The sequence below is a fragment of the Agelaius phoeniceus genome, chromosome 11 (assembly GCF_051311805.1).
Source record: "Agelaius phoeniceus isolate bAgePho1 chromosome 11, bAgePho1.hap1, whole genome shotgun sequence".
NCBI classification, from domain to species: Eukaryota; Metazoa; Chordata; class Aves; order Passeriformes; family Icteridae; genus Agelaius; species Agelaius phoeniceus.
In genome coordinates this window covers 14,507,824-14,523,200 of record NC_135275.1, presented here as the reverse complement: position 1 = coordinate 14,523,200, position 15,377 = coordinate 14,507,824, and the positions used below count along the sequence as shown (strand labels likewise).

Below are 15,377 nucleotides of genomic sequence, written 5' to 3'. Positions count from 1 at the left end.
ATGTGATGATTTCTCTGCATTGTATCTTCTTCCTTTAGAAATATGCTAGAAAAAAAGTGTAATAAATATCATCTCTCTGCTCCAGTGTTTAGGAAATGACAAACTGATGGTGTCTCTCAAGACCATAGGCAATGGATGTGTGTCACCAGCTTCCCAGCAACTTGCAGGAAAAACAATCTTGCTGAAAGTGCTCAAAATTACCACAGAAATCACAACGCCTCCTTGAGAATTTAAACTGCTTGCTCAGCATTAGCCAGACAAACTGCATCCTTAAATAGTCACTAATAATTTACAACTCCTGCACAGTTTATCATATTGGGAAATGTTCTTTGCACTTTGAAGCTGAAGACACAAGAATGTTACATAAAGAGAGAGAAAATAGACAAGTGAAAAGGAAGCAGTGAGTTCCTGCTTCAGTAGGCTCTGCTTCTAAGAAAACAAGCTTTGCATTTTGCAAAGAGTTGGTTTGCCTACGAACTAAATTTGTGGAGTGGGTTTCATCACTAAGAGGAAGTTTTTTCAGTCTGTAAGACAAATATTTGTTGATATCCAATGGCTGAAGCTGAAGTAAGACAAATTCAAAGAAGAAACAGTTAGTAATGAAGAAACTGATCACTGGGATATCATTTTAAGGAATGCATTGACTTTCCAGTATCTGTGGGAAGAGGGTATCTGGCTTAGTCCAGCCTTGAAAAAGTACTCAACCTAGCTCAAACAATTAGTTCTAAATTAGCTCACACCCAAACCAAGGGCAGGAGCTAGACAAGATAACCACAATTCTTGAAAGATTCAGTGTTCAGAAAATGGGCAGTTTTAACAAAACACTAAGCTAACAAACTTATCTCCACCTTACACTCTGACAGAAAAATTATTTCCCAAAAGCATCTCTTTTCATTTATTATGAATTATGAAAAGTAGATGTCACTCTCACCAACCCCCCTTCTCCAAGTTCTGCTTATACAGATCTTGACCCTGTTAACTCCTCTGTGAAATAACTCAAATATTTATATTTGACAATCCCAGCAGGATCCATGCACAGAGCTGGAGAAGACTTATCATAAATAATCACATGCACAGTAGGATAGTTTTGAAGATTGTTCCCCCCATGCTTCAGTGTAGATCCTGGCCAGCATCCACAGAAGATACACAGCACACACTGAAGTCAAAGTGAAGCACAGTTTTTTATTTTGTACTTACCAGTGTAATTTACAGAATAGCTGTTTGGGTCCAAGAATTTCTTTACCAGTTCACAGTTGGACAGTATGTGATGGGTGGTAATTACATCCAGGTAGGCCTGGAGGCCCTTCTGTCTTTCAGCAATGAATTCACGCTCCATATTTCCAATCAACTTTTTTGGAGGAAGAGGTAGACTTAGAGTTGAGATCTTAAAAAGAGAGGAAAAATTACTAACCTTGCTCTCAAAGTAAAGGATATAAAGCTAGCAACCCAGAAAGCAAAAGTTTCTCCGCAGCAAGCTAACTACTGGATAACTCTCTTTGTACTGTGTATGTACAAGCTTTTCTATTTTTCCTGAGCACTGTTATCAGAGTCAGATGACAGCTCACATCCCACTGTGAAGGCATTAGCAAATGGAACAACACTGAAAATACAAGGAGACAAATTTTTGCTAGTGAGTCATACATTTAAGATCATTACCCGAAACTTTCAGATACTAAATAGCTACAATTTTCAGCCAGGTTCTTTCCATGATGTACTTCTGCCACAGCCCAAAACCAATTCACACCTGATCATTTTTTCTGGGTAAGATTTATGCTTTCTTATTTCATCAAGTGCAGATTAGTAACTTTCATCTGCCTCTATGTATCTGTAGGTAATGTTAAGCCCTATTAGTATTTTAAATATGTAATTTCTAATACAGTGCAGATTTCCATTTTATCTTCTGAATTTGTTCCTGTACATTTTTTAAACATCTATACATCCTTCAACCCAGAAATAGCTGCAATCTACCAGGGGATGTACACTAATTGTATTATACTGACACAAGAGATCCAAAACTTAAGGGAAAAAAATCAGAGAAATCCTTCAAAATAGGACAATGAAAAAAATTCAAAGCCTTGTGTAACTCAGATCAAAGAGATGATCTTTGGTGTTTAGATTCAATTACGTCATGTGAATTGCCAGAGTACATTTTTTGTGCTGTTAACACATCGTTGTCCTGCAGATCAAAGCACCTGCCGTGGGTAAGCTGAATCTCCCTGGGAGTTATCTTTAAGAATTGTGTGTTGCAGGAATCAATTACACCAGATGCAATAACCTCATTTCTAAAGCAAACAGTTCACCAGGGAGAAGACTGGGACTTCTGGTGTTTGAACAACTTTCATTTTAACTAGTTGAAAAAGCAACAGATTAGTACAACAAACTGGGGCAGAAGGAGCATTCCCCTTCCTTTCTACCTCCTTCATTTGAACACAGGAATTGTCCTCTGCTAACTTTAGTACTTCTCCTACTTCTCGTTTTCTGACTTCAAATTATGGACTGGAAAAGAACTATAACTATGTCTGAATTACAGAAACTATTAATAAAAACCAGAAAAAAACTAAAAGCAACCATATATCACTTACAGCCAGTAATTCACCAAATTAGTTTTAGCACCAGAGGCAAACAGAACTCTTTTGGCAGACCACTCATTTCAATTAAAAACTGAGTTTCTAAACAAGAACTGTGTCCTTTCCTAGAATTATTCACTTAAAAAGCATGTCAAATCATCACCTTTACCTTCTTGACCTGACAACTAGCTACCATCAGAGAGAAAACTGACTCTAATTCACATGTTTTCCAACCACTATAATTTGTTTTAAAACTTATAAATCAGACTTCTACTATTTTTCAACAGAAAGTAACATTCAGGCCCAGGTTTTTGCAGCTATCTGCCAAAACACACAGCACAGCACAGCAAGAACACTCCAGCACAGAAGAGCACCTCACTGAGGGCCTGACCTTGCCCAGACCTCACATGCTTTCAGACACCACTTCTCAGCTCACCACTGGAGCCAGGATGGGAAGAACCTGGGAATTAACATTCTTATCTTCAAACCACAGCCTGCTCAGGAATGTCTGTTCAAAAGCTGCAATAAAATGCTTCACAAAAGCCAGATATCTTGCTGTGAATTCCAGTACTTCCAGTACCAGCACTTCACTTGACAAAACAGAAGAATGATCTCCACTGATCTCTCTCAAATAAGTCAAGAGGAAGAAATGCAGAACTGACTGGAAGAAGTTTTTCAATCTGGTACAACTGAGAGTTCAGGGAACCTGTCTTGAAATTTTCTGATACAAATCAGAGTTACATATATATATTTCATTTTTTTTCCAAGGTATTTGTCAGGACTGCATTCCCTAGCCTGGACAATTTTTAAATTATCAATCCTTACTATAGGTAGTACTAGATTAAGAACAGAAAATTTGCATTCCAACTCAATTGCAGCTGTGCTCACACACATCCACACAAACAGACAGAAAGGTCAAGAATGCCACAAGAACTTTGAGAACTTGGGCTTTACACCCAAAAGAAGTTCCATCAATTCTTCCAGTAGATCTTTAGCTTTGAAGGAAAAAGATTGGGGTTTGGTATCTTCTTATTTGTTTGGAGTTCTGTTTGTTTACTCTAATTTCAATATTCACAAGATAAGAGCTTAAAGAATTTTGAAACATGTCACAGGACCTGAATATTTTGATGGAATATTGTTGTTTAGAGTTTTGGATGGAAGCATCTGAGAAATGTTGTGTTGTCTTAATGGATGAGGAAAGTTCAGCTCCAGCATCATAAAGAATAATTTATAAAAAACTCTGAAACAGTGGGAGAAAAGAGCCACTGGAGGGGACCAACTGCTAAAGCTCATGGCCTGCTAATTTAGCCACCCTCTCATATCCTCCCATTAAAGTTAGAGGTACATTTTGGTAATTCTTTTTAATGTTTTCCAGTCATCCAAGCAGCTGGCATTTTTGTCCTGGGTCTTAGTTTCTCTTGTTTCAAATTTCCCCTTTGTCCCACTCTGCAAAGTTGCTGTCAGATAATTCTCTGGACCCTCCACTTTTATCATTCACCTCTATTTCAGATAAAAAGGCTTTTCATTTCAAAACTCCATCACACATAACCTATTTACCTTCACTTAATACATTTTCCACATAGGCCTAATTTTGCAGTACCTGTCATTTCTGGATTTTAAGTCATAAAGGTCCATTGCCTTCTCTACTAAAGCTGCCTCATTTGAAAGGTAAATGAGAAGGCAACAAATCCTTTTCATGCCTTAACACATTCTGTTCCCCCATGGTTAAGAGCAGCTTGTTAAAGGTGGCTGCAAAGTGAACTCTTCCTTCTTTTTAAAACTTTCACAATTTTTTTTTTCTCTGTGATCTCTATCTAAACTATGGTTAGACCACAATGACCCCAAGGTACTCTGATGACCAGTACCATCTCAACTCCTTGTGTTCCCATGGGTGTTTGTCTAATTTTAGATCTTGGATGTCTCTGGTGCAGGAGACACCTCTGATTGCATTTATTCAGCACATCATAGAGAAGGTTTCTAGGTCATGATAAAAGTTCCTACGTGCTACTGCACATTTAACAGAATAATTCCACAAGGCAATAATAGGAATAATTCTACAAGGCAGCCAGCCTGCATCTGTTGAATTATGACTGATTTGCCCTGATCCACCTGCAGCAAAGCAGTCACAGTGGGCTCTCAGAGCACACAAATCAACACCCTTGCAGGGTTTTGCTCACCAAGGTTCATCAAGCAGATAGTTGATTTGATTTGGGGAGGAGAGAGGAAGTGGAAGCAGTATTAAGCTCTTGAATTCATGAAAACACTTAACAAGGGAAAAATTTTAAAGTCACAAAAATCTATCCTCAAATTGCGTCGTTCACTTTTTATCCCGTTTGCCCAGTATGGAAATCTCAAGTGAAGAGTTTTTCTCCTGTAGATATTAATCACTGCTGCTTCCCCCCTGTTCCCAAACACACTCACACTTCTGCTTTTTCCCACACAAACTAAAAAGAAAGAATTGTCCTAAAAAGCAGAAGAAAACACACAGTAAGTCCAGTGTCTGACCAAGGAACACTCCTCAGTGACACAGAAAACCATCACATGAGAAGCAGCATCTGGTAGTGCTTTTAGAGGAATATAAATAATGAGACACATAGCACTTCAATGCTGAATTTATAAGGTTGGTATGTGCCTTGGCTTTCTCCAAATCAAAGGAGGAACAAATAAAAACACATAAAACCGGAACAAGTCACAGGACTGAAGGGAAAGATTCAGTATCTGCCAATTTCCTCCACTTCTATATAAATTGATCCTGTTGATGTTAAAAGTCAAATTTTACAAGAGAAAACTTAAGGGTGAATAAGTACACATTCATGTTACATTTGAAGTCACAGTTTCTCTTTACAGCTAGGCAAATTCTTTTATTTTTTCACCACAATATATAAAAATATCACAATTCTGAATATATTATTCTAATGACATTTTTTATTCATATATGAAGAGTGAAAATTACCTGCAGGCTATTATTCAACAAGTCAAAGTCACTATATCGCCTCACAATCTGTAAAATAAAATACAAAGTTCAGGAAAAAAATTACTTTTTCCATTAGAATTTTACTCCTCAAAATCCCATCAGAGAAAATTAATTCCCATTTACAATCATCTTCTTTTGCAATTTTTGTACAAATGCCTAACTGCTGGATTTATGTCACGTTGCCAGAGAGCAAAAAAGAATCTTTAATCACAACTTGATCAGACAGAAAATGCATTTCTAAAAATTATCTTAAAACAATACTTGTGAGCAAAGTTGTCTGCAAAAAAGGCATTTTTGCCATATTAGATGGAAAAACTTTTCACACTCATCTTCATTACTACTTCTTGGTCTCGTATAAGCAGAGCTGTGATTTTAGCACTGAGAAAGGCAAACTGGAATTTCAGATTTTAAAACTCTGGTTGTACCAACACACAGTAGAAACACATGACAGGCATTTTTCCTGGAATATTCAGAATAGCAGCAGACAACATGCCTTCTGTAGCTGGCAGCAATACTGTTTTTCTCTTAGTTTTGACCAAAAGAATTCAAGCACTTCATGTTCTCAATTTCAAATCAACATTTCTCTTTCCAGCTCAAATTTTAAAAGCTAGGAATAGGCAATTTTCAAACTTTTCCTAAAAAAAGAATCCTGGTTACATGAACTACAACTTAAGAAATTACCTGCCAGCTGTTTTCTGTTGAAACTCCTCTCTGGACACGGATTATGTATTCCTAATAAAAGGAAAAAAATCATTAGAAATGAGAACTAATGAGCTGAAGAAAGTTATTAGGCACTTCTTCAAATAAGACAACTAGCATTCAAATGCAGAAAATTCAGATCCAGCATCTTGGGGAATGTCAGAGCTGGGTTTGCTCAGACCATCCCTCACAGTTGCTCTGCTCTGCTTTCCCAGCAAAGAAGACAAGGAGAGTTCCAGGAGCTTGCACACCTGTGGAGCACTCGAGGGGTTTAATTTAATTTAGTTACAGAAAAAGACAGCAAATTGAAGATGTCACAAACCAAGACACATAACTGTTAAATTAGAACTGGAGTGTCTATTTTCAGAAAGTCAGCCTGACATGCTCCTTCCATATTCTTTCCTCTTACCCATTTGAAATCATAATTATGGTATCTTCCTGCAAAACAAGAAGCCCAAATCCTCATAACTAGTAACATAAATCCACAGAGCTGATAACATTTAACCAGTCTAATTATCTTTGGAAACTGTGTGACAGAAATCAATTAATGGGACACCTGGAAACCCATATTCACCAGTAACGTGTTTTTTCTTGTTTTGTGGCCATTGCTGCATTTTGGGAAGAGGCTACTTCACATACAGACAAAAAATTGCAGCAACTGCTTATTCATCAAGTCTCAAAGGAACATTGGCCGTTCCTCTGAAAAGCACACCAGTGATGATTCACCATGTGCAGTCATTCATCTTTTCTAGGATTTTGGAAGAAGCTGAGTTATTGCTCAATCCCTTGTAGCACTTGCTCTTTATCCAGTGATTGTCATTTTCTATTGAGCACCAAGAGAGGCAGGACACATTTATTAAACAACCATCAAAGCATCTTATTGCACACAACCACTCTGGTCAACACAGCTCTTCTGGAGACCCTTGTGATAAACAACTTGGCACACAGATCTTCTCACAGTAAGATTATATTAAAAAAAAAAAAAAAACATATTTGGGCCACAACTATTTTCCCCACACTTACTTGAGCATTTTCCCATTCCATCCATATCTGCTTTTGTGGCCTAATGCATGAATGAAGTTTCTTTTTTATGTCACAGGGTTTCCAACTGGAAAGAGAAGAGCAAACACTCTCCAGGTGTGGCCCTTAGCTCTGTCTGTAAGGAAGAGCCAAGTCCCCATCACAGGCTCTCCATCAGCACTGACCATAATGAATTACTGTCCAACTCAGCACTACCCTGTCAATACAACTAAGGAAAAAGCCTAAATGGTCTTCTGAGTTGGTTGATGGCCTTCTTCCTCAAAGCTGGTAATGAGATTGAAAGTCAAAAAACAGCAATAGTAGAAAGGCCAGGATAAGAAATACAATCCCATTCCCAGTATCTGCCATGGCTACACATAATCAGCAGAGCACAGGATGCTGAGTTCCAGTGAGAAGCTGATACTTCCTATTGCCTCCATGTGGCAACAAGCTTGTCCTGGGATTATAATTAGCACCACTGATATATGCTTCCCATAGGACCAGAGAAGAGCTTTCAACTCTTCAAGTCCAAATGCACAAAAGCCTTTATTTCTCTGCCAAATTCTGGGTTAGTTAGGGAAAAAAAAACTGAATTACAACAATCTTCTTCTGAGACAACCTGATAGTGGGACTGAGACTGTGCCCATAGGAAATAAATGAAAGCATAAGGAAAACAGAGGCACACTCGGGATCATTTCTGTTTAGCAGCATCATCAGATGTAGGAAAACAGGGTGGAAATGCCTTCAGAAAAAGCTAGTAATTACCAGAGTTTACTCCTGCAAACAATTGTAGGCATCAGCAACCAGGCTCAGGGAGTCTATGTTAGCTACACTCATGTAGAAATTCCCATGGCATCTTTCACTCCTACATGAATAGCTCAGAATTTTTCCTATGACTCAGTTTACCAAATAACTTCAAAGGAGCCCTAACAGCTGCTGGTTGGGAAATAAAGGTCTCAGCTTGCAGCAGAGAGATGACCTGCTGCTCTGCTTTGCCCATGGACAGCAAGGTCACTGTCAGCAGCAGCCTCCAACAGCACAGGCCACAAAACCATTCCTAAAACACAAACCACACCTCCACAAAACCATTCCTAAAACACAAACCACACCTCCACAAAACCCTTCCTAAAACACAAACCACACCTCCACAAAACCCTTCCTAAAATTCCCTGGCTCCCTCCACACAGGTAAGGTTTGTACATCCACTGCTCTTCCTGTCAGTACTGCCAAACCACTTCATGACACAACCTTGAAATTCCTGCAGCAGCTCAAAATACATCTTAAAAGATGCCAAGCAAAGCAGTTTTACCTATGGGATCATTTCCTGGCTGCTCCAATTAGTCAAAAAAAGCTGAAATGGGTGCTGGGAGGAGGAGGATGGGAGCAGGGAAAGATGTGTGACCCCAGTTGCACACTGTCATTTCCTAAAATCTCTTCCTAGTACTACAGAGTTCTGGATAGAGTTTCTGAAAAGGAATATTTTCCAAATAACCACATGGATCAGTGACAACTACACTGCATTTCTCCAATCCTTTGCTGATAACAGTTTCACACTCACTGCGTGGGATTAATGTTATCCTGAACTTACCCATTTTCAGGCAGAGCCAAGATTTAGGTGGTTTGGTTTTTTGGGTTTTTTTTCTCCCCAAAAGTCACCAAGATTAGTCCCTAGTGCTCCAGCACTTATTAAAACATTATCAACAGTAACTCAGAGCTACTCAGCAAAATTCCTGGGTGAAAATTGCAAAGCAAAGCACTCCAAATGTTTAACAATTGCTCTTTATCACCATTCCTGGTTTTTGAAACAGGAAGCAAACAGGAAAGAAGGCTTTTGCAGAGACAAAATGGGAAAAAAAAAGTGGTGAGTTAAGAGATTCTTATAATAAAATGCAGAGTCTCAACAATATTGGGTAATACATTCTTTTTCCCCAAGCAAATAGTCTCTAAATTTCCAGCTCAGGATAGTCAGTCTCTTTTTCCACAGATTTCTGCTTTACATCTGTTTAATCCAACAGGCTTGAAAAGCCAACCATTATAAAGATCCAGGTCACCTTCAGGTCACATCAACTAAAAGTTTGAAAGAGCTTTATTTTATAAGCATTAAAGAGAGGAAAGCCTAATTAAGCATGAATACAATCCCTGCTTAAGTAGGCTGGATTGGAACAATTTCTAGTAAGAAGCTCTTTTAAATGTTTATTTAGAAAATCTCCCATGTGAAAAGCAGCAACAACATCAGGAGAGCTGCTCAGCCTCAGAGGCCTCTCTGTTACAGGGCCCAGTATTTATTTGCTATTGCTCAACTGCCATTGAGCCCATGTGAGGTAGGAGCAGCAGCAGTGGTTGGTGTCTCCCCTCCTTCTAAACAATTCAGGTGTGTGTGGGTCTGTGCTGCACCATTCACACTCTGTATCCTCCTGTAGTAATGAGTCAGCCATTCAAGAAGTGAAAGCTATGAACTAGGACAACTGCAGGGAAAAATAGGACACACTTCTACATGTAATGAAACTTAGTGAACATGAAAAGCTTTGGAGAGAGATGAGAAATCAGTGCTCTGTATCACTGTGACCTTCACCAGAAAGGCAAATTACTCACTATTTTTCAGGAAATACTCAGTAGTCAACAAAAATATTCTAATTAGGGTTTACTAAAGTACAATATGGAAACTAATATTTTGACTACAATCTTCACAGGACCTACAAATGCAATACTAATTTAGTAAGATCACCAGTGGAAAGCGTATGTTTGGAATATTTAAAATTAAGTGTGATGAAAGCGCCATCTTTTGTAAACTCAGGCTGGAGAAGAGGTGGGAGGTAATCGAGTTTACTGACTAAATCCAGGGGAGGAACCGCATTTCTGAAACCTCAAACAAGTGAACTGTGACAGTTCCCTGTGTAATGCCATGTCTTTAAGTAACTTCATGTTTGTTTTTGTCCAAAGTGAATGCAGCCTTGAAAAGACTGAATTCCTTGTAAAGCAGATGTGCAAAATCTTTTACAAGCTTTTAAACTAAACCCTACAGTCCTAGAAATATGTGGCTCCATTTTTCCATTTGGAACAATAAAGGAAAAATATAAATGCTTTTTCAATGTTTTTCTAATCTAACAGCCATGAGTGTCAACATTCATCATAGCTTAAAGAAAACCAAAAACCCTGAAAGATTGTTAGGAGAGGGATTTATTTCAGCTGTTCATTTCCAAATGCCTTTAAGACAACAATGTACTGTATCAAAGCTGGCTGTTTCACTACTTCAATTTCAAAATATGAAACACATGAAAAAGGAAAATTACTTCAGAAAAGAATTGAGAAATGTTCAGAAGAACATGTACAACTCACCAGTAGTTTTAGTGCTAAACAGACTTGCAGGTACAGTTCTTAATAAGGAAAATGTCAGATTTTCATGGAAGAAAATAGCATCCTATTTTAAGGCTTAGAAAGACACCACTATTAAATGGTGAACACACAGATGAAATATTGCAATATGAGGCAAGTTTAACAGCCAAAATTTATTAAAGCTTTAGTGCTGAAATTGCCTCTGTTTTCAGAACACAACATTTGGCATCAAGATGAGACACTTGCAAATGGCTTAGTATATTGGATGTAATCCTGCTCCTATTAAAGTCAAGGAATGCAACAAAACTTCATTTTCTGCAGAAGGGTTGGTACACAGACCTACAAAGGGACTGACTCATGGCTGTGGAAAGGTGCCCAGCACACCCCTGGAGTTACACAGTTACTCTCCCTGATGCAGTGCTGGTGGCTGAAGCATAAAGAAGGAGACAAAATGAAACTGACTGGGCTTGCTCTTGTAATTTCAAGTCCCTTAGGTGAGATGCCACTGGAATGCCTCTGCAATATGTATTTTTTTGGCTTTCAAAATGAAAAGGACTCCATAAACATCACACTATAGAATTAATTGTATTTAAAGTGCACATTCCAACAAAACTCAGATTGCTTGCAACACACTTAAGCAGAAGAAACAACTTCTGCAAACATAGAAAGGCATCATTTTCCTCTTCTAATTATGACTGGAAATACACAGAAAGAAAACCTCAGTGAACAATTTCTTTGTAGCAATGCAAAACCATGGAGATTATATTCCAGCTCAGATGAACTAAGTCCAGTAAGAACTCCTGAGCTCTTCTGACTTGAACGAAGCTTGCTGAGCCTGTGAGCCTGTCAGGTAATTTGGCAGTTGGCTCCCTAGCAATCTAAAAACCCATTTATGGGGGGTTGACATACTCTTACTAAGCAAAAAGTGAAAATCCTCAAAAGTCCATTTTCAATAGTAGCTTAATCCCTTCTGAGGTTTCTGGAGAATTCAGGTAAGAACATAGTAGTGTCAGGTTTTGTTTTCAGTTTTGTTTCTTTTAGTTTCACCTTCAGCCTCAGGAAACAGAAACTCAGCCTCTGCCAAGTACAGCCCTTGATTCAATGCTATGAAGTTTACACTTACCCAGTCTGTTGTACTAAATTTAAATTAACAGAAACTGCTTAGAACAATACACAAGCAAACTATTCATTAGACACAAGCTTTGGTCTTCTATGTGATATTTCACCATGTCTACAGAGCTTTTCCTGAAATTCTTCACCTTTTCCTTAGCTGTTTTTTCAGAATACTGGCTATTTTCAGCACCAACAGAAGGTTTACATAATTAGTAGTTCAGTTGCCATGTTAAAGTTGCACCTAAACTCAGCCTAAGCCATCTTCATATGAGTGCTTTTAGAAGCTATGATCTACAGGAAAAAAAATACAAACCCAAGTTTAAAACAACTCTTTCAACACTAAACAACATTTTAAAATCTTAATATATAATGCTGACAAAAGAATTAAAAAAAATTCATGGCTGCCTTTGCTTTAGAACAGGCCTAGTTCTCCAAACATTAGTTTGGGATAAAGGATTTTATGGATCTACATCTTTTGAAGATACCACTTTGAGGTGGAATGAAGAACAAAACTGAAAAGCATTCATTTAATGACAATCTACTTTCTTCTAGCTATAATTTAACAAAGTAAAATACAGTTTTCAGGCCCCACAAAAACACTTCAACCCTTATTTCTTAGAAGGGCTTCATTTACACACTTCTTCAAAGACAAGGATTTATTTCTGCAGCTTATTTTGAATCAGGGAAGTTCAAATCAGGGACACCATCACCCACCAATAAACAAGCTATTCACACACCAGGGACATAAGATGAAGTATCTGAAATGACAGAATAGTCCACTTACATCAAATAAGAAACCAAGTCTCTGTTAATGGCTTCCTGTATTTTGTTATCCCACACTGGCTCTGTATAAACCATCTGTGCTACACACACTTCAAGCCATCTTTCAGCTATCAACAGGGCTTCTGCAGTAAAACAAACAATTACTAATAGATGTATCTTAGAGACAGATTTTAACTCAAAGGCACAGTGCTCCAGCATTCTGTTATTAAGAAAAGATCAGAAGAAAACAGCAGAGAATTTTCCTGCACAACTGTTAGGAACAGAATACAGAGATGAAAGACGGGGCTATCGCACTCCCTCAGACAAGATGACACGAGAAGAGTCTGGATTGCAAAAGTTCTTCCAAGTGATCATTCTAAAAGAATCTTGTGACTTTTTCTTTTCCAACCAGAATCATGCAAACCAAAGGAAAGAACACAAAACACTATTGTCATTTGCACTAAGAAAAAAGCATAATAAGGAAACAAGCTACTAACGAAACATAATCTGGTCTGCTGGGGAGTATTAGGAGTTACACAACTTCTCACAGGACTTGGCACACCCATCCTTCAGCTATTGAATCAGGTAAAAAGCATCCCACTTGCCAGGAAATAAACCTCTTTAGCCTTACTTATAAGAAGAGGAGTTGCACCAGTTGAGAGCCACAGCCTGTTGGATTCACAAGACCTCCTAGACAATCTCTCCTAGGTAACTTCTGTTCAGAGAAAGACTGGAACGCCAATAAATGTGAGTTCCTCAGACAAAAAATAAACCACTTCTTAGGTGTGAATTATTTATATGAAGACTATTTAATAAGACAGTCTGTAAATTAGTTGTGTACCCCATGGTGAACCTGCATTTATTGTCATTCAGGTTAAGGGTATGCAACAGATGCAAGGAACTAGGAAGCAATCCACACTGCAAGAATCAGAACTGTGGAAGGGACATAAGGAAACCTTCTCTCCATTTAAAGCAAGCTTCCAGCTGGAGTACCTGCTGCTGAGCTACCTCTGGCCTCCTCTCCAGCATCCCTGCTCTCAGCTCATTATAGCCAGTCCTCTGATTCATGCTACTGCTAGGTCATACTATAATGAAACCCATTTTCAAAGTGGAAAATAACTGCAAACAGGACATTGCAGAATTTGGATTATTACTGCATGCTCAAAGACAGTTCTTATGGAAGCACTGTGCATGTGTCCTAGGCATCCCAAAAGAATTAATCTGTGACACCCAAGTCACGGCAGGGCTTGCTCTGCTGAGTGCCACCGCTCCCCGGAGCTAAGAAACGGGGCTGGGGCTGCGGGGTCCCTGCGGTTCGCAGCCGCCGCTCGGCCCCACGGCAGGACCCGGAGGCAAACGCAGCCCGCTCACGTGCAACTCCATCACCGCCACCGGAACGCGGCAGGCAGAGCCCATCTCTGCTCCGCGGGCTGCACACCCCGAGGGAAGCAGGAATCACAGGAGCCCACAGGCCCGCTCGGAGCGGCCGCGGGGCAGCCGAACCCCTCAGCGGCCGCCCCCGCACAGCCCCCCGGTCCCTCCCGGGGGTGCTGCCGGCTGTCCCCGGGAGCCCCGCGGGCAGAGAGGGGACGAAGGAGCCCAACGAGCAGCGGCACCGCCGCTTCCCACCGCGGGGCTCCGGGGCGCTGGGAGCCGCGCTGCGGGGTCGCGGCCCCGCTGCCTCCCGCACCGCTCCCGCTCGCCCCCAGCGCACCCCGCAGTGCCCCGCCGCAGCCGCCGCCTCCCGCCACCCCCGGCCCCGCCGCCGTGGGCTCGGCTCAGGCCCCCGCCCAGCCCCGCTCCCGCCGTGCCCCGGCCGGTCCCGCGCACCCCCAGCACCCTCCGGCGCCCCCCGTTACCGGCTCCCTCCATTCCCTCCCCCGCCCCGGCCGCTCCCGCCTGCCCCCGCGGCCCGGCCTGCCCCGCTCACCGTGTGCGAGTGCAGGCTCTGGCTCGCCTCGATCTGCGCTGTCAGCGGCACCGTGTCGTCCAGCAGCACCTTGCCGGCCGGCGGCTTCTCCATGAAGGCCATAGCGGAGCTGGGAGCGGAGAACCGGCGCCGCCAACCCGCTTCCCGGAGCAGCTCCCGGCGCGGCCGCCGCTGTCAACACGGCAGCGCCGCCGCCGCCGCGGGGCCTTAGCGCCGCCGCCCGCCGCTGCCACCGCCCGCCGCAAGGGGGCGCCGCGGCTGCCGCTCCGCGCGGGTCCCGCCCCGGGAGCGCGAGACAGGGAGGGATGGGGGACACGGGCGGGATGGGGGACACAGCAGGGATGGGGGACAGGGAGGGATGGGGGACACGGGCGGGATGGGGGACACAGCAGGGATGGGGGACAGGGAGAGATGGGGGACACGGGCGGGATGGGGGACACGGAGAGATGGGCGATACGGCAGGGACGGGGGACAGGACGGGATGGGGGACACGAGGAGGTTCGTCTCCGCGGGGAAAGGGGCTGGAGGGGAGGCCATAAGTACAGTCGAGTCACCCCGCCACCCAAGCCTCCCGTGCCTGGTGCCCCCGGTAGCACCGACAGCGACAATAGCAGCTGCAGCCCCGGGGTAATCAGCCCTGAGACACTGCTGGTCCTCCCAAAGAGACCAGGAAAATTATAAGGGCACTTGCTGCTCTTTACCTCTCAGGGAGTTTTGTGTTAATAAAATAATCAGAATATCCTGTATATTTTACTCAATTCCTAGAATTTAAGGTTTGATCTTCTGTGGGGTTCTGGTTTCTGGTTTGGTTGTTTTTCAAAACACAGATTTAAAGTTGTTAACAATTGAATTCCTCAACGTGACTTTGATTGCAGCAGCATAAGAAACTTTCTATTTGAATACTGCTTAGTGCTTGAGAACCTACAAGTTGGCCACCTGTCTGCATTTCCTCTTCTTACACCATACACAGGAATTACTC

General features: G+C 41.6%; 1 protein-coding gene across 8 annotated transcripts in view; it reads right to left on the bottom strand.

Moving 5' to 3' along the window:
- PXK (PX domain containing serine/threonine kinase like) overlaps positions 1–14,644 on the bottom strand; it is a 32,632-nt gene extending 17,988 nt beyond the window's left edge. For 6 of the 8 annotated variants that reach the window (XR_013183817.1, XR_013183818.1, XM_077184317.1 and 3 more), the window contains exons 1-4: positions 14,399–14,644; positions 6,223–6,273; positions 5,521–5,568; positions 1,198–1,384 (exon numbers count right to left, since the gene is read on the bottom strand). Coding sequence is in view for 6 of the 8 variants with exons in the window: in XM_077184317.1 (XP_077040432.1) it covers positions 1,198–1,384; positions 5,521–5,568; positions 6,223–6,273; positions 14,399–14,500 (388 nt within the window). In the remaining 2 variants the exon portion in view is untranslated. The remainder of the gene's footprint in view (positions 1–1,197; positions 1,385–5,520; positions 5,569–6,222; positions 6,274–14,398) is intronic. The other 2 variants (XM_054640301.2, XM_054640302.2) reach the window with 1 other exon arrangement.
- Positions 14,645–15,377: the final 733 nt, after the last annotated feature.